This window comes from Watersipora subatra, chromosome 4, assembly GCF_963576615.1.
Source record: "Watersipora subatra chromosome 4, tzWatSuba1.1, whole genome shotgun sequence".
NCBI classification, from domain to species: domain Eukaryota; kingdom Metazoa; phylum Bryozoa; class Gymnolaemata; order Cheilostomatida; family Watersiporidae; genus Watersipora; species Watersipora subatra.
The window spans coordinates 26,223,603-26,243,362 of NC_088711.1; the positions used below are offsets into that span (position 1 = coordinate 26,223,603).

At 37.0% G+C, this 19,760-nt stretch overlaps 2 protein-coding genes across 2 annotated transcripts in view; one reads left to right on the forward strand and one right to left on the reverse strand.

Annotated features, from left to right (window-relative positions):
- Positions 1 to 19,760, forward strand: part of LOC137394883 (probable ATP-dependent RNA helicase DDX27) — an 83,231-nt gene that overhangs the window by 58,837 nt on the left and 4,634 nt on the right. The window contains exons 13-14 of the mRNA XM_068081657.1: positions 17,021 to 17,194; positions 19,569 to 19,683. Coding sequence (XP_067937758.1) covers positions 17,021 to 17,194; positions 19,569 to 19,683 — 289 coding nt within the window. The remainder of the gene's footprint in view (positions 1 to 17,020; positions 17,195 to 19,568; positions 19,684 to 19,760) is intronic.
- On the reverse strand, positions 8,519 to 12,340 carry LOC137392958 (zinc finger protein 862-like). The gene is made up of 9 exons (XM_068079329.1): positions 12,324 to 12,340; positions 12,074 to 12,206; positions 11,668 to 11,830; positions 11,255 to 11,477; positions 11,152 to 11,169; positions 10,610 to 10,840; positions 10,129 to 10,420; positions 9,518 to 9,756; positions 8,519 to 9,306 (listed from the first exon to the last, which is right to left on the reverse strand). Exons 1-9 carry the CDS (start codon positions 12,338 to 12,340, stop codon positions 8,724 to 8,726), a joined length of 1,899 nt encoding a protein of 632 aa, XP_067935430.1. The 3' UTR covers positions 8,519 to 8,723.

A 19,760-nucleotide genomic window follows, 5' to 3' on the forward strand; every position in this document is an offset into this window, starting at 1 on the left:
TATGTGAAGTTTTTGCTTTCTACTACATGTACGTAAAAAATTTAATATAACGTAAAGTGTCAAGTCGGGCGAATTTTCAAATTCGATTTGAATGTTAATTTATCTCATCGCACAAAACGCCGTCCGTATAGCGTTATATCTATTATATATATAACATTCGCGACATTGTAGTTTGTCATAATAGATCGTTAAAAGAGTCGACAGAAGAATAGGATAGCTGCACAATTGTTCATAAATACAAAAGCAATCGATTGGCGCAGGTGTTACAGTGTCGATCTACCAATCTGATTGTCACAAGTTGGAGTGTCGTCGAAAGTTGTCTTTCATCCTAACCTTAACCCCTGAATACAGATAGACAACAAACAGGTGGAACTGCTTTTTACAGTAAAATATGGTTGTTTTACCTTACTGCAATCATGGTCTATAGAACAAGTGAGATTCATCATAAACAGGAGAAAAGTTTTCGAAACAAACCAATAATATTGCAGTTATGGTACAGCCCACAAATTAAAAGAGTTAAGTCAAGTTTTTCTTTTCCGCATGGCCAAAAGGATGAGTTTGGAAAGATCTTGGGATAGATTAGGCAATTTACATGTATTTTACTGTTCTTATAATGTAAATTCCCTACAACGTAAATGTTCCTGGAACGGATTATTTATGTTGTAGGAACGCCTACTGTAGTTAGAAATCTCAATCGGTTCGCAGTCAACGAATGTTGAAGTTTATAACCAATAGTAATTTGCAGTCAGTATAATGAGAAGGCTCGCAACAGAAAGACAAGATATTTCTTTCCTACATGTATATTCATGTTTGAAAAGAAACTTGGGACGTTTACGTAGCATCCTATTGTCCTAGCACTCTTGCATTTACGTTGTACATGTACATAAACATGAGTTACTCGGTAGTCGCACTTCAACTCTCCCTTTAGACAGCTCTAGAAACTTATTCAGATCACATCTGTCATATTTTATTCCACCATTTCCTTTCTCCATCCTCAACGCTATCATGTGATTGGTCATTCTATTGTTCTAGCACTTGTATGTTTACTGAGGCGTTTAGTTCATCTCCGATTTCAAATGTTTTTATTTTTCATAGTAGAATCACCCACGTACTTTGAAACCTGACTAGAACAATGGATGGTATGCTGAGTTTAGTCGTGTTGACCTAGTGGAATTGATCTCTCACAATCTCTGCATACCTAGTTGATGAAATCCTGCAATAAAGTTGAATTGGGGCGTTATCTGTAGATGGTGAGGCGCCTAGTTTGGTTTGCTAGCTCACACGAGTCTGTAGGTGTTTTGATGAAAGCTAGAAAACCAATTTTTCACCAGTGACGCCATTTCAATTATTTAATAATTACAAAGGTTACAAGTTAATATTACACGTGACTAGTATTCTGTCGGTACTGTACAGTGGCTCGAGTGTCGTGAGACATTCTCGGGTATCCCAATAAAGCACAGACAATAAATGCATGTACAGCAGACTCCGCCATGCCACATCGGTTCGTTCTGGTGTTGGCATCGTAAGGCAAAAATGTCGTATAGAGAGGTATAGGAACCCATAATAATTATCTAAATGCAAACAGCCCTTGGTAAAAAACTTCAAATTTTATATACATATTGTACATTTTAAAATTTAGTAACAAAATTATATTAACCTTAGTAACTACAGTTGCCTATTGTATCTTCAGTGAATTTAGTGGTTATGATCTGCCTATGATTATGGTTATGATTCCTACTTCTTCCTTTAAAGTCGTTATTAATCGTAGGACCCATGGCTAATGAATTAAAGTTATATATGTGTAGTTATATACGAATGATAAATTGAAGTTTATAGTAAATATTATATTCATCGCTAAAATGCACAATAATATTTTACTTTCGCTTTTTCACAAATTGTTGTTTCACTCATGCAGTATCAAACGTTTATGAAACATGAAAAATGCTAAACTGGGAGAGAGCGAGTATCGTACCTCTTTCAGGCGTTGTGGGAAGGATTGTGACGAATAGCATATCGTTGTCTTCGCTATTCCGACATGTTTAGTACACCGACTATCAAATTTGAATTTCGAGAGACATTTTTGTATGATGAAACAAATGCCGTAACGAGGGGATGACAAAAATCATGTTCCACATCGTAGGGCGAAGAAAATGTAAAACAGGGATGCCGTAACCCGGGGGTGCGCTGTACAATAATTTCAAAATGCTGGAAAGTAGTCAATTGGCATAGGTGGTCGCATGTTTGACGACGAAGCTGAATATCACTAGTTCAAATCCTGTATGATACAATCTTTTTTCCAACTTCTAACTGTGGCTACAAACAGATGGACAGGGAAAGGGGCTCTTATCTATCGGTAGCAAAGATTGTAATATTTATTTTCAACTTTTGTCTTTTGACCTGATTTATTTTCATTTCACTTAACTATTCTATTCACTGTGGGTCTTTAGGTTTTCTGCGCATATGCCTATGCAGCGCGCATGGAACTATCTATCGTTAGCAGCGGCGCATGATAAACTATTGTTGAAGCTGACGTACTTGGAGTTAACTTCTGCACGATGTTTTTAACGAAATACAATTAGCGCAGTAGTTACTCTATCGATTGCAAAAGGATCTCTCCCTCCGCATGAAATAACCAAACATGATAGCCTACAAACATAAATTGACCAAGATTGTAGTCCAGTTTTGTGAATGTTGTGCCAGATAGGCAAACACATAGTTTCAATTGGTGAGGCCTCTCCTGTTAGGTTATCGCTTAACTAAATCTCGCAAAATCTGCCATGATTTTTTTTATGCGAATGCCATACACATAGCCAATAATAACTACTAATTTATGTGGAATCGAAAAGCATCTTGGATAATGCTGCCACTGAGCATACATTGCATCTTTCAAATAATTTTAAAAGTATTACCTGTCTAAAATACAGTAGTATTACCTGTCTAAAAGACAGTATTACCTGTCTTTGTCATTTATTAGATGTATCTGTTTCACTTAGTTATCTTTTGTTTCCCTGAAACCAGTGTTATTTGAATATTAATGTTCCTATTCATTCGAACACGATCTCCCCAAATCTAGGTTGTAATTTCTATTGTTGAATTGAATTAATGCATCAGTTACAAGTAATATAAGCATCGATTAATGCTATTCAAGTGATTTGTTATCAAAAATGTCGGTCATGTAGAACTTTACTGTATATCTATAAAACACCTGGAGATGCCTGAACAACATTCTTATATGAGGAGGCCTCACATGCGTAGCGGGAGTTGTCCATACAATTACCAGTAGTATACCGTAAGCATCGTAGGCTTGATATAAAATAGATTAATTTCTGTACACAAATAAAAGGTTGGCTGTCATTGCTGTTTCTAGTTGGTTACAGTATGTGCAACCCAGAACCTTCCTGGTTAAATACAATTTTTAAGGTTTTGTGACGTTTACAAGTGAAATTTGCATTCAAATGTTGATAAGAATTAAATATATATATAATTTTTGTTAATTGAATGTATCAGGTTTTACTGAGCAATTTAATTGTTCTACAACTTTTTTTGCTTTTCTTCGTTGTACAAAAATATATTATATGCTCTAGTACCCTGGGGATTATCAGGTGTAACAACTACAGTCACACCTCGACATGAGAGTGCCCTAACATATGGGAAAATATAGATACGAGCAGCGTTTCAAGCAAATTTCTTGCTTGACATACGAGTAATCTTTGAGATACGAGCTAATTCTTGATGGCCACTATATATATATGACCAAGTATGCGAGAGGCCACTTTCGATAACTTTCGTTCGGTCTTCCTCGAACCAGTTTAGAAAGCGTTTTTAAAAGGTCGGCTAAAAGTTATAGTGAATGCAAGGAAAAAAGCGCCGAACCGAAAACAGATAATAAAAAAGTAAAATGATAAAATTAAAGTAAGTTTAGTGAAAGATTAAAACTTAACTTCAAGCGTGTGTTTAGTAAGCTAAATTCATTTAAATTAAATTCAAATTTTCTGTTACGTAGCGTCACAAAAGTTTAGTATACCGAACATGTAGCTGCCAAGTTTCCCAGACCGCTATTAGCCATTGAATTTGTCTCAAAGATAAAAACTTACAGTTGTAAGTTACTAAGTTTCATAGTAATGTTACATTTTATTGCAGATTGTAACTACTAAATAGGAATTTGTTACTTTTTTAGCGTATGTACTAAATTGCAACAGTTAAAACACATTTTTCCATCGTAATATCCCGTTTTATGTGGCTTTTCATAGTACAGTAACAGATTAATTTGTATTTAGTTATTTTATATTGGAAATGATGCCTTGAGACACGAGTAAATTAACACACAAGCTCTAATAGCCAATGGGAAAGAGGAGGTCGTCAGCCTTACAAGCTGACTTATAAGCTAAAGAGCAGCATCCGGGCTCCACTTTTTTCTCATGAAGCAATCCACTGATAGAGTGACCCACTCATAGAGCGACCCGCTCATAGAGCGACCCGCTCATATAGCGACTCACTCGTAGAGCGACCCACTCATAGAGCGACTCACACATAGAGTGACCCACTCATGGAGCGACCCACTCATAGATCGACCCACTCATAGATCGACCCACTCATAGAGCTTGTAGGGTAATCTAGCTTGTGAGTTGCGCATGAAGAACTCCATAAAAACTATTTTCTGCATGGGAGTCCTTTCAGCATGCTGTTAGCGAGTGTCATCTATCTTTCTCTACTGTTTTTCTTTACAGCGGTTGTTTCTCTCTAGTATTTGAGACCCTGTACGAATGGCTCTAGATTCGGAATAGTCAATCAAAAGTAGGAACAATCCTATTAACCTTTTGTTAACACATGTTCAGTTTGAAATAGCACTATACGGTGTTTTACAAGACAAATTTCCTTATTTACGTTTATCAGAACCTACTGATGTTAGCTACAGGGTAATACTGAAAAATAAGCTTAGCCTATAGCTAAAATAGCAACTTCTACAACTCAACTCTTTGGCTGGGTAAAAGCCCCTCAAAATCAACCAAAAATCGTGTAAATTCTTTTTGAAATTTCAATAAAATCGGTATTCTATGAACATAGATAGCTCAAACTGAAATTTATTTCTATTAACAAAATATTTTATGCATGAACATTCATTTACATAATGATGTACTACTGTAAAAAGCTACGACTATGTACAATTGTCTATGTAGGAAATGCTTGAAAGCATTCCTTTCAGCAAGGTCCAACGGCACAGCGTAGCCAATGCCAGTAGCATCTTTATTGTCCGAGCTACCATAACGATCACTTTTCTCTGTATATTCAAAGTCTTCAGAGTTTACATCACTACCATCATCTGAATTATTGTCATACTGATCAGACAAAAGATCACTAACGATTGCGGGATCAAATAAATTTTTATTTTTTTGTTTTGAAAGTCGAGCCGCATGTTGACTGGTTTTTCCAACTTATCGAAGGAGTCGCGATTTCGTGTTTCTTTAACTTTTAGCACAAAGCAACGCCTCTCAGATGATCGTTTCATATTGTAATTTATCGACAATGATAAATGTCGATAATATTTAAGATTTAGTAGCGTTTGTATCCTTTGTTTATTGTTATTAGGCGATAGCTTTATAAATGTCTTCCGAAAGCAACAGAAAAGTCGTTTCCCCATGGAGCCGATAAACAACATCTTGATCATTTTCCCAGCCAAAGGGTTAATAAAATGCCGTAACATTTGAACCCTCTAGTTTTTGTGAATGTGTTTTTTGGATTAGCTGGAGTAAAAAAGCCAGCATAAATACTCTTTATTAGAGTCTCTCAGATTTCACCATTAACAGCGTTTGAAAAGCGTCTTGTTGCCTATGGTGATGGTGCAGGGTATTGCTGTTTTGACTTGGATCATCGCATCTTTCCAGAATAGATGCAGTTCCATATAGCAGGTATAATATGAGAGACTAGGAAACACATGATTTCTCTGTTCAGTAAGGTTGTATTTAGGAAGGTTGTATTTATTCAGTAGGGTTGTATAGCAGTTTTACTGCAGGTGTCTTTCTTAAGCCTCTCTAGTCAACATTATGACTAGCCAGTAGTGAATAACATTAACAGCCATGCACAGCACTAGCCTACGGAAGTGCCGTCCAATAATAGCACCAGCCAATAGAATAACTTAGCAACAATACTACTAACCAATAGGATCTAGGCTATAATAGCACCAGCCAATAGGATCATTTGACAAGGATCGATACTTTTGTTAAATAAGATATATATTTCTCAAAGTTTGTGTGTGTCTTCAGCTATAGCTATTAAAATCTTGGAATTAAAATTCCGTACTTTGATGGATTTGAACTCACGGAGATTGCAACCACAAGTTTTAAATCTACACGCACTACCACTGAGCTATACAAGACATATTCATTAAAGGCGTTATCATATACGGTATAGCGTATTATTTGAAACTATTAATTCTATGAAACATGATGCTTTTTCATGTTTTCTTAAACTTTTATTTTCGGTTTGTCGTAAGGTTCAATTGCTAAATCCTTGGTCAAAGCCAATTCTTTTCACGCCAGCAATTGTATTATATCCGTAGGAAGAGCCTCGACAGTCTCTCACCATTCGATCAGACGAAGACAGTACGATATCTCATTTTTACATTTGTACCGGTATCGAGAGGAACCAGTATTGTCGTATTCAAAGTTTTGATGGATAGCTTCTAGTGAAACAGTAACCTTTTTTATACACACACTTCCATGCAATCCTTGGTGTTATTATTAGTTCAACATATTCAGGATTTTTATTTTGTTTTCTCAGTTCGTATTAATTGTATCATTACCAAATCAACTTTTATTGTAATAGTAGCAAAACCGATTTAATTTAGCTATTACTTGCTAATTATTTCACATTTAAACACTTTTATAGTTGTTTTATTTTGTTTCTTTATTGATTTGTCCTGCACAAAACATTTTCCTCATGATATGAAGTTCGAAAGTTGTAGTTGTTTGAAAAAGTTTGGAAACCTTTACAGCCGTTTTATTTTCTCTTAATTTATTTCAACCACACAAAACACTTCTCTCATGATATGTAGTTTGAAATATGTTATATGTTATTAAGTCGTTATATGTTAAATACAAATTGATTTTCTGTCCAAAGACTTTTTTATTACCCGGGCAACACCAGGTAGTACAGCTAGTCGTAACATAAAAATACTTATATGGCAACAACAATGTTATACTTTTCCAAAGAAAAGTATGTATTTATTTTTGTGCCAAAATTACATGCTCAAGGTTAACATTGAATAGCTTGGCAATATACAAGTTTCATCATATGCCAAATAAAAACAGTTTGTCACATAGACTATGGGTGTATGGTATTACACATGCTCGAGAAGAGTGGAAATTCACTCTGGTAACCTATTGCATCCACCACTATAACCTTTGTATGTAATTTTCATTAGCTGCTTTGAATTCGGGATATAATTCGAATTGTTAAAGCAACTGAACTTAGATAAAATTTCTGTTGATTTTATCAGAAAGTTGTGGTATTTTTCTATTATTAGCGATTGTTTTTGATGTTGAGGTGGTCTGACTGCCAGAAAGTTTAAAGATAAATTCGGTAAAATTTGAACGCGCTTAAAACGCTCAGATCAAGCGAAAGTGCGATTACGACGTCTATTGTTGCAAAGAGACCGGCAGAATAGATACGTGTAACGCTGCATCTTCAATGCAATAGCCACTGTTAACACTGTTAACATTTGTAGCCTATTGCCTAACTGTTAACTATTGCAATGATAACAACTAGTAACATCATTTTGCACATAATTTTCTTTTGATCATTTTAAATGTTTTGTCGATTTTAATCTTAAAACATCCTGACAGTCAGATCACCTCAAACATCAAAAACAATCACAATTGATAGAAAAATACCGATACTTTTTTATAAAATTTGCAAAATTTTGGTATAAGTTCATCTTTAAGTTTGAATGGCTACGCAGGCCGCGGTCAAGGTCAAGTGGTGGCAAAGTTATTGAACAAGGATTCGTGGCTACATGTCGATGATGGCTTTTATGGAAATATTTTTCAATAATATATCATCCAGGGTATTTACACCAAAAAGGTCATTTTATTTGATGTTATAGAAATTTTCACGTTTCTTAGAATATAATATTTCGCAATTGATGGAATTTAATTTTGAGTAATTTTCAACAGCATGAAGCTTTACCCAATGGTAACAGAATCACCTACAGAGTCAAATATCAACCAGCATGTTAGTAATATCGCTATCAAAGGCTCATACGGAACTCGTCAGCGCCTGCATACATGTAAAAGTCTTGCTTTGTCTATTATGTGTGCTAAGAGCTTTCCAAGGTGTAGCCAGAGCTGTCCGTAGAACAGGATGCTATACATGAGCCATAAATTGGCATTTCATTGTTATACACTCTACCTCTCAGCTGGCTATCAAGCAGACCTGTCAACCTGGTGCTATACAAATGAGGGAGAAATTAGCCTCTAAAGCCCCGCCTTAGCGGAAAGTTTTTAAATCGGGACCTAAGCAGGTTAACATTGTATTTCAGCTCTAAGATTATGCTTAAGTGAATTACAAAAAAATCAAAACAAATCACAGGCAACTTTTATGAAATTAATGTTGTACACTACAGTTCTGCAAAAAAACATTGTATCATATCCATGGTGATGAACATAACTTAAACACAAAACTCTCAAAAGTTTACTGTAAACGAATTTGGTAGTTAGACAGGGATTCTATATCATCTCTACATTTGAGTCTGCACTGATTTGGGATGAGGTAGCTGCTGCTCCTTGATGTTTTAAATTGTAGGTTTTGGCAGACTTTTTAAGGTTTTTGAGTAGGTCAGCTTTCAACTCTGTTTCAAAGCAGCAGGTAGAAAAGTTTATTTTAGTGGCTATCAGAGCATTCACCGTTTCGAAACATAGGTCAGCCCTAGCCTCGGTATGTATTTTTTTAAGCATAGAAAAAACGCGCTCTGTTGCTGCATTACTGTGAGGTATGCAGAGAATGGCCCTCATTAAAGTCGTCAGTAAGGGATAACGCTCTAATGCCATAGCATCCCAAAACTTTGCTGGTGTTGATTGCGATGCTGGAGTATCATCTAGCTGCAGGTTGACCCATTCCTGATGAATAAGGTCTAGATCAGCAGGCTGCGTAAATATGCCAAGTTCTTTAGCTAGCCATCTGATGTCATCAGGCTTGAAGGACATCTTCTGGTTAACATCACTAGCTGGAACCATCTTTAGGACTTTGCTGGCCAAAGGAAATAACTCCAACATTTTAGATATAGCAGCCATTTGGACATTTCTGACTGAGCTGAAAGTAACCAATAATATATACAGTAATCAGTTATTTATGGCAATTTGACTGTGAAAAGTATGGCAAGATGTTTCCTTATTTAGACTTTTAGTTTTGAGACTTATAGCTGGCCAATAAGAATAACAGCAAAATGAGAAAACAAATTTTGGAACACCAGACCAAGTGACTGCTAGTAAGCCATACTTCACATGTTGTTTAACTTACTAACCTGAAGAACTGTTGGATTTGGACTTGGCTAGCCTCATCTTCCAAGGCTACTAGCTGGGTCCGACACTCTGTACCAACAAATAGTTCCAAGTCAGAAAGCTGCTTTTGCGGGTCTGTATATGGAACCTCTGTAACTGCAGCGTGTTTCTTTATCTCAGGAACACAGATGAGACAGCTCATGCATTGTTTGATTAGCCTCTCCATAGAAGAATAAAGATCCACAATTAGTAAATCTTCACCCTGTAACCAATTATTGTCATGCAATTTAACTATTGCAACACAACATTTTTGCCTAAATAGTTGACACAACGAAGTGTTCTTATTTCCGAGACAAAATGAGATGTATGTAGCACACTCAAAAAAAAGCTTCTCTCTGTATTTGTTTTATTGAAAGTTTTTCACAATAAGGCACAGTTACTCAGAATTCATAAAGTGTCGATTAGTATTTTAAGTTTAGATTTTTTTACTGTAGCAAAAAAGAGGTTAACGTTAAGATGGAATCGTTCATATCAGGAACAAATGGCCTTCTCTGCAATAAAATCCTTACCCTGGGCTGAAAGTTGCAAGTTATAATGCATTTAAGTACTGCAACAATACAACAAAACATTTTACCTGAAATTTCATGTTGAAGGCATAGAATGGTTCCAGAAATGTGTTGACGAAGTGCAGCCATGGAAGCAGCAGAGGGTTCATAAGTTGACTGTAAATATAGTGAACTTTAGAGCGAGGTCTATCAATTTCACAGTGAGCTCCGAAGTATGACCTTAGAGCACTGTACTGCTTCAACACACGCTCAACGCATTTTCGCAAACTCAACCATCGTGTGGGACAATGTTTCAACAGGCGTTGCTGCTCCACTCCAACAAATTCTTGAAACTCACGCAACTTTTCCATGCGCTTAGTGCTGCAATTAGAGGTTAAATCAGTAGTCTAAATAAACTTACGTAGACATTTCTAGGCATAGACATCAACAAACAGTAGTAATTTAGGCTAAATGCACGGTCTATTTTGCAACATTGTAAATAAAGCTATATCAGTTTGAGCCAAATCTGCCAGTAAGTTCATTAAATGCAACATAGCTCGGTGTGCATACCTGTTTTTAAAATGAGATACCATATCACATATCAGCTCATCGACATTGAACAAAGCTTCGTTTAGAGATTTACCCACTGCCAAATTAGCCATGTGGCAGATACACCCTACATCCACTATCTGAGGGTTCACAGCTCGCATTTTAGCAATCACTCCATTGCGATGCCCTTTCATGACAGAACAGTTGTCACTGTTAAAGGCTATCACCTTTTCCCATGGTATCTTTAGATTGCTAAAATTAACAGACACATGCATAAATGACTTGTTATGTGTCGCCATCAACATCAACTATCACCCGACCCTCATTTTACAGTTAGCTATGCCTTAAGTACCACATCAGAGAAACAGTGAGTTACTTTCCAGAGTCTTACTTGTTGGTTGATTAAATAAAAGAGGCAATGTTAAAGTGCAAATTAGTGAGCTCAGCAGGATCTAAGCAGAATCAGAACATGAATGTTAAAATTGCTTTTGCTCCACAGAATGTTAGAATTGCTTTTGCTCCACAGAAAGTGTTAGAGGCCACTCAACAGCTGCAGTACCTACCTCTGGTACCTGTTATTCCTAGAATAATAATAACGCCAAATTAAAAGAACTAGAGTCATGAAACAAAAATCTAGTCAGCAACGATACTTTGCTTAAAACTCACCTAAGAGCTTTGTCCAGAGTAGAAAACAAATCACCTGCTGTGGACAGATTACATATTGGCATGCCAATAAATTTGGTTACAACTTTACCATCTTTAAACACTCGTGCAAGTATGGCAAGCTGTTTATCTACATGGCGATCTGTTGTCTCATCTATCATAAGGCCAAAATAGGACGATTGGCAGATTTCTGCAGCTTGTGCTGTGCAGTATGGTCCATAACCCTCTGGATCGATAGAGCATGAAAATGCAAGTTGTAGTTACGCCAATTTACTAAACAGACCAATTACACAAAACACATGCATAAAAATAGAGCTAAAGAAAATTTTATGAATAATGTAAATTGAATATAAAGTCTTGATAGCTGTCTCAATAAATATGCTTGTGGCTGTAGCAAAAAATGCTAACCGACCAACCTCTTATCATAGACATTGTCTTGGTTCGCATGCATCCATATTTTTTGGCAATTTCACTGTCAGGAAACATTTCGGGGACAAGTTTGGTGAAGTGGTCAGCAGCAGAAAATGACAAATTGTGCTTTGCCATGAATAGCGTGAAAAGGGATTCTGCTTTTGTTACCTAAAATAGATATGGTCAGTGTATTACCAAAATTTTAACATTTTTGTGACCTAATACAAGCTTAAATGCAAAAGTATATCACCTATCTTTTGTACTTTAAAATATACTAGTTCAGGATCAACAAACATAATGCTACATTTTAGGAGGCTTAAAGCTGGAAAAGAATATAATCCAGCGCTGCATTACCTTGCATTCATTACTAATTTGTTTATTTGTCCTGTTAGCTTTACTCTCAAAACTTACCTGAAAAATTTCCTCATTTCCTATTTGAAAAAAGTCTTGTAGCTTGTTGGTCTTCTTAAGAGCTTCCTCGTGCTTGCTGTGTTTGACAGATTTTATATGTCGTAAGACATCGTTCCGTCCGCCATACTCAACGCTAAAATTAGCTTTACACCAGGTACAATGACAGGATGATACATCCCAAGTACCCTTAGTGCTTGATGCAATGAAGGGCCATTCTTTGGTCCATTCTGGTTTAAATTTTGATGCGTACTTGACTTTTTTGGACATGACTGAACGGTGGATCGTATATCGTGACTTGAAAAACAAGAAAATGTCAAGGCCGTAGGAAACGCCCACCCAAAGGGCTATACATATAAATCTTTACTTAGACCTAGGTAGTGCGAGGGGCCTACGAAAAACAAATGTTCTGAAACGTTCGAGTGCCTAGTTCAAAGGCCATAAAGTTACCAAACAATAATTCTATGCACGAAGCCATAAAAAGTGTATTTCGATACAGCGAGTCTTTCGTTATAATTAGATTACGCGCATCGCGTTAATGCTATAGCGACCGATAAATAAATTGATCGGTATTTTTTCCTAGAACAAAACATAAATCCGGGAGCTTACCGGGAGATTTTATTTTTGCAGGAGGGTAATCTCAATTCCGGGAGGGTCCCGCAAAATCCGGGAGAGTTGACAGCTCTGCTATCAAGTACTTGCTGCTGAAACGCTGTGTAATGGCTGGTGTTACCTAGTATTGGCGATATTATTAGCCAATTGTTTTGTTGCGTCACATTGCCATTTACGTAACGATCGTTTTATAGTACTAGCACTATGACCTTCCTGTTGCATTGTCAGCGTGACCAAGTTAATAGTATGCATTGTTCTCCTGGGAGTATCTCTCTGACAAGCTTACGGGTTTTTATGAGGTTTAGCAAAGGCTTCCATGCTAATCGTGGGTGGAGAGAGGGAAGGGAGGGTTTTGGCTAACTTAGTTAATTTCCTGAGTTTTTTGACGATGGAAAAAACTCACATCAAACTTACACAAGTTTCAGAAGTTGTGCTCTCACGTACAATGTGTTCATGTAGTATGTATGGTCTGACAAGATTCTTTGCTAATTTGGAATAACATTCACCTATTTATAATAGCAGTTGCAAGGCGTGTTTTGTGTATTTTTAGCTTTGGCCGCCAGAGAATGTTATGAAAAAGTCAATGGCAATAAAGAATTGATAGCCAGTAGGTCTGTATATGTTTTACAAAAGCAGCTATTAGCAAGCTAAAATGCTTGCATTATGACACTAGAAAGTGAGAAATGTGTAACTGCTGAGAAACAAACATGATTTCTTATTGGTCATTTGACAATAACGAGTAGTTTCGACTCGGGTAAACACGAAATGCAACAGCATTTGTCAAAGTGCAAGCACTTCGAGATAGCATAAGATTGGCAAAAAATTTTTGCCTAAATTTCTTTAGCCAATGTCATCTTTTGCAAAAGCAGTGATTGGCTATCCAATTCTTTTTTAAACGTTTTCAATGTTACGAAAGTTAAAAATGTCTCATAAGTCTGTAGAAGTTCATGGTTGGACCAATCAGTCTACTGTTAGGGTCAATCATGTTAGGAAAGGAAACAGACAAATTCTGAAACTGCATGGTCACCGGTTGCTCCATGAATGAAACCGGAGAGGAATTTGCATTATTATGACAGTTGAAAGTTATTTTCAAGCCATGCCCTAAATTATTTGGCTCTAAGATTTCAATAGACACCAGACTCAGGATGTCATGATAAATTATTGCATCTAGGGTGAAACAGATGTGTGACGTTGTTTGCAAAAACAGTGTATAAAATTGTTAGCTATTATTAGACAGTGTTTTAATGTAAGATGTAAAATCATTTGCTGTTGGAAATATTTATGTGTACTAGTTTATGTTGAGAAATAATATGGGAAGCAGATGTTTATTGCTTGCACGCCATCTGATATAATCTTTATATTTTGCAAAAAAAACATTTAATTCAACTCAAGATTTTCATGAGTGCAGCAGTCATTTTGATTGGCAGTCTGTCCGTCATTGTTTCCACTAACAGACCCCTGATCATGTTACTAATTGGAAAGCTCTTACATGGCACGGGCCATTATTAAATTTCAAGCTAGCCATACTTGTGGCATAACGATAGATAACTTCATTGTAAGGGTCAGGCATTGCATGTTATAGGCCAATACCTGATAATGTTGTGTCATTATGACTAATTATTGCGTTAACCGAAGATCTAGCTCTATGGAGATTGAAAAACGGCTTGCAGTCATCATCGACGAAACTATTTTATAAACCAATGGTCAAAGATATGGCCACACGAACTGAATGTTTCGGCCAAAATCACAAAATATACTCAAGTATTCGGAAGCACGGAAATATTCGGTCGAAACTCACAGAATTGTCAAAGCTGTGCATGCACACCGAAATTGGCGATGAAACGCTTTCAATTGGCTACATAAATTATTAGTGAGCGCGATTTTAGCAGCTTTCGTGATTGGTTTAGCCTGAGACATGCAAGAAAGAAAGTGCCACGCAAGAAGAATGCCAACGCAATTCAACATAGTAAATACGATGCAACTAATTAGATTGGGCTAGAGATTGCGCCCATTTCTAATTAGTTGCATCGTATTTACTATGTTGAATTGTGTTTTTTTTTGCATGTCCTTATATGTGTCTCAGACTATACCAATCGCGAAAGCTGCTAAAATTGCACTCGCAAACAATTTGTTCGGCCAACTAAAAGCGTTTTGTCAACGATTTCAGTGTGCTTGCACAGCTTTGACAATTCTGTGAGTTTCGGCCAAATATTTTTGTATTTTCGTCTATTTCGTGATTTCGACCGAAAATTCGGCACGCGGGGCCATACTTTAACAGCTTACACCACTTTTTTTCTATGTAATAGAATCTATTGGTCAAATGCCTGATCTGATGAACATCATATGGTCAGTGCGTTTCAAGAATATTTCAAAAAGCCAAGCTAGCTCAACTCCAAGCGGCCAATGTAGCGACAGTGTGTAGCAGCATTGTGTAGCAGCAGTGTGTAGCGACAGTGTGTAGCAGCACTGTGTAGCGACAGTGTGTAGCAGCAGTGTGTAGCAACAGTGTATGTGATATGCAAGAATATGAAATTATTGTCAGGTAACACTTCAGTTTAACTCGAGATCAATATACGCACAAATGGAGATGTAACAAAAATATGTCCAGTAATTACCATATCCTTTATATTAATTTTATACAGTCCATCCTCAACTTATGTTCATCTCTGCATAGAAAATCTTTGACATGTGACAATTGAAACTAATATTTGCCTAAATTAAATTATAGTTTCAATTTGTACCGTGTGTCATCGCAAGTCTCTTAAAACAACAAGTTTTATACCTAGAAAGGAAAGAACTGATAGACATTAAAAATAAAAAAATACCAGAAAAGTGTAGGCCTATAGGTTAAGTTAATTTAAAGTATAATATATAGTGATAGTTTTATATAATGCATTTGTTTTAATGTTTTAAGTCATTTTTGAAGCTAAATATAAGATAGTTGTATAAGGATATTTGCTTCACATGTGACGGTTTTGACATACGAAGCAACTATCGATACTAATTAACGTTGTATTTTGAGGTCTGACTATAATAGTAACGAGTTCAAATCTCGTATGATACATTCTTTTTTCTCAACCTGTAACCGTGGCTTCAGACAGAAAAACAGATATGACCCTTATTATAGTAAAAATTGGGTTGCTGGTGTGACTCTAAAACTTCTAAACATAAGCGTTCACTTTTCAATTTTGGATCGATTGTAAAGCTAGTACTAATAGTCTCGTCTATTAGCTTTACTGAGAAAAGGATTTCCCATGAGAACTGATTTTAGGCTATCGCTCCTTTGTAACAATATTTTCACTTGTGCTCTGGTTTAGCAACAGCCTAACTACTGAAATAAGCTTTAGAATAAATTTCTAAAAGCGTATTTCAAGTTAGTGCTCTCATACATGAGGTGTTCACTATGAATAATTACCGCCATTTTCAACTATTGTCACCAAAGCAAGACTCAACTGAAGTCACTAGCGGCTTATGTACACCTTATTAAGGAAATGCTTGTTATTCGTCATTTATGCTACTCTAAGTGTAAATATTTCATGAGATTATGTTTGCGATCACATTATGCTAATGTCTAATTTTAGTCATGCCTGATAATTAGTTTCGCATTATCTCTAAAATGGTTTATTTTTGTTGAGAAGGGAGACAATTCTGGCCCGTATCATTTTGTCACTGGCTAACGATCATGACGCGCTTGCAAAAAGCTGGCCACAAGGCAATAGAATTAAACCGATAGATGTGTGCATATCATAGTTGAAATGACGCAGCTGTGAGCGGCCATACAAATCTCAACCAAAGGGCATCGTCGTTGAATAAACAATCATAGAATAAATATAGCAAAAAGTTAAAATGTACATTCACTGTAAATAGATCATCCGATCAAATACGCAAAAAATGTGGTTATCTCAAAGCTATTAATTTACCCCTGAGTTTCCTGTTTTATTTGCATGATTCTTTCCTAGCGAACATTGTGAATATGTGTATAATGGGACAATGCATTCAATGAAACACCTCGACCACTTGGAACATTCTAAGTTAAAAGTTTTGGTTTGGTCAGTAAATAGCCACCTTTTAAGTGAAATACTTCATAAACGTATAAATGGAGTCGTGTATGATTGTTAAAGCTAAGCTAGAAAGAAGCGATTCCCTCATGGTCACTGACCACAGCTTAGTCTGGGTACAGTTAAGCTTCCGTTATCTTGCAATCGACGGCAATGTGTAAAATTGCCCCATGCGTGCACGTTTGGTCCATGATGCAATATATGTTCCTTACATTCACTTGTATTAAACTGTTGCGAGAACAATAACCAATTACTGTGATGAATGGCATTTCTTCCATAGACACAGCGTCTTCTCGCCGAAGGAGACAATGATCAGAAGCGGTCATGGTTTCAAGAGCATGAGGAGAGGCAGTTGGTGAAGCGCTCTCAAACTTTGGGGAGCGATAAGGCTATCTTGGGTGGCTTCAAGGACAAGAAAGGAAAGTCAAAGTCGCAGCGAAAGCGTGAACTTACGGTACGCTGCTAGGGTTGCATGTCCTAGCATGTTATATATAACCTATCTCATTTATGGCGTCATTCCATGCATTGTATGTATATGTGGAAACCAGTTGAATAATTTAAATGTAAACCGATGAACACTGACTAGAGAGGCAGGAAATCTTGGCCTTGTTTTTTAAAGCGATTTGTCATTTGACCTCAATTCTTCTGTCCTCATCCTATCTCCTCTCCTACGGCCTGGTTCCTATATAAGCACCGGTGGCAGGATCGCAGGGCTTTCGGCAGTGAAATGGGGACCGACGCGCCGTGTATCACCGGTAGTTGCCGGCGGTCAACGCAAGAGTTCAGCATCGTTTAACTTTTGCAAGGAGCCGCAGGCAAAACGTTCCCAAAAATGCACTGTACACGTGAAGGTCAGCACTTTCGAAACAGCACTTTCGAAACAGCACTGCGAGTGGCTATTTTTATGTGATAATCAGCGGCACAGTTTTCTGTGAACATAAGCCACCAAACCTAGCGTCGCAGATGTTTTGTTGCGCGAGATTACCGCCATGGTCTCGCAGCTGATATGGGCATCAGGCTTCACCTAATTTTCTCTGTCATAGCCTCCATATCCTCAGCAGCATCAATTGCTTTTCTTAGCCTTATTCCTTCTTCATCACACTTTATCATCTCTTGCTTTGCTCATTCCTCTTTTCAGAACTAAACGTGGCTGGTCTGATTCAAGAACTGCAGTTATGAGGTTGCAGGTCTGTTTGCTAAAGTGAGCTCATCACACTTGTGATCAGCTCTTCCAGGTATAAACAAAGCATCTGGAGGTTTAGTGACTAGCACATCAAAACAAACAACCAATGCGTTATCTCATCTTCCCTCCTTCATCTCTTTGTCTCCCACCATAACTACTCATTCTCCTCTCGTTTGAAGGCTGGTTCACACTATATCTCTATATGTCGGTGTTAATCCCATAATACTTTGGTGATCGTCTATGATAACGATGTTCACACTATCACAAACCCATCCGCATCCACATCAGCAAATAGTCCGCGACATAGCATTCACATTATACACTGCGGTCGATGAAAACGGTGTACTACTAGTCCCACAGTAACTGTTAGTAGAGAAAGTACAGATCAAGCAATCCGCGATGGCCTTCCTGCATCGCCGAAATACTACACGTTGCACAGGCTGTCGTGGATGCTAGTCGAACTATCAGAAAAGTTTGAAAAGCTGCCATCTGTTCCGACGTATCCGTGTTGCCTCGACGATGTCATCGATTTATGGTGCAGAGTCAACGAATATTCACCGAGAAGACAACCCCGTCATACGTCGATGGAGTGTGAACCAGCCTTTAACCCCTCTCATATAGCCTTTCTCCCACTTTCCTAATTAATGTCTGTCTATTATCTGGCCTAATTCCAGTCACTCAGCTTATCACCTACCATGGAACAGTTTCTGTTACATTATTCCATTTATGTTCGGGATGTGATGTGTCAACTATTGTGGCTCACTCATCTGCAGTGTCATGGCATTATTAAGTTATTTGTTGTTTTCCAATCTATTTAACATGTCCGCTATTCTATAATTTAGAAATTTAAATTTATGGGATATTTGCCAGCCATTGTCGGCATTTTTCAACCTTGATTTTCCTCCTCATCCTTACTTATCCTTTTTGTCATCTGCCCACCGCACCGTTGTTATGACTCGGCGATTTTCACCATCTCTGCAATAGAATTAGAAGGAAAATGCCTTTTAAATATGCGTGACTTATTGTTGAAATTGGATTATGTTTAGGATTAGCTTACTGTAGGTTTTCAATATGGCTTATGCAACTCTTCTCAATACGGATATAATCTTTAATACTAGGTACTTTAGTGAAGCTTTCTCATATGTTAGAAATCATTGTTGAGGTTTTGTGGATAGCAACCACTTTGCATTATCTGACCAAAGGAAAAAGTGTTGCTGGCCGAAACACTCAATTGAAGGGTGGATATACGTTCATGAGATTGAGTTTCTATCACACGGTACCGCATATGCCCAGAATATTTGTATTATTCTTCCACTCATATGACAAACATCATTTTCTATTCCGTGACCTCAACATACTACATCCACCATCATATGTTTCAGTTTATGAACTTTCTCTTACTATGACCTTCAATTCACTATCTGACTTCTCCACAATACTATTAGATTATCAACTTTTAAAAAACTTTAGTGAAACTCACTTGATAATTCCCGATTTCTGTCTTTTCATTTTTATTTTGGAATGTAATGAAAAACAGCATTTTGTTAATGATCACCAATGTCAATGAAAAGTTATAGATTCCGCAAAGATTGGATGACTGTCCAAGCATTGTACTTACTCATATTTACTCCAGTTTATTCTTTAGGCAGAAGACAGAGCTAACTATGAAATTATGAAGTCACAAGCATACGCTGCCAGAGTAGCTAAGAGAAGTAACCGACAGCCTCGAATAAGAACTGTGGTCGAAGATGAACCTCAAGGTATAAATCTTCGTCAGTAACCGAGTAGTTCCATATTATAGCTAAAATTGCAGTAGCTGTCTTTCGTTATATAGCTT

What these genes read in the sequence shown, in the direction of transcription:
- LOC137392958 (XM_068079329.1), bottom strand. An exon ending in GTATCTCATTTTAAAAACAG is followed by an intron (nt 10,421 to 10,609) that starts GTATGCACACCG and finishes CTCTAATTGCAG; the next exon opens with CACTAAGCGCATGGAAAAGT. An exon ending in CCTTCAACATGAAATTTCAG is followed by an intron (nt 9,757 to 10,128) that starts GTAAAATGTTTT and finishes AATTGGTTACAG; the next exon opens with GGTGAAGATTTACTAATTGT.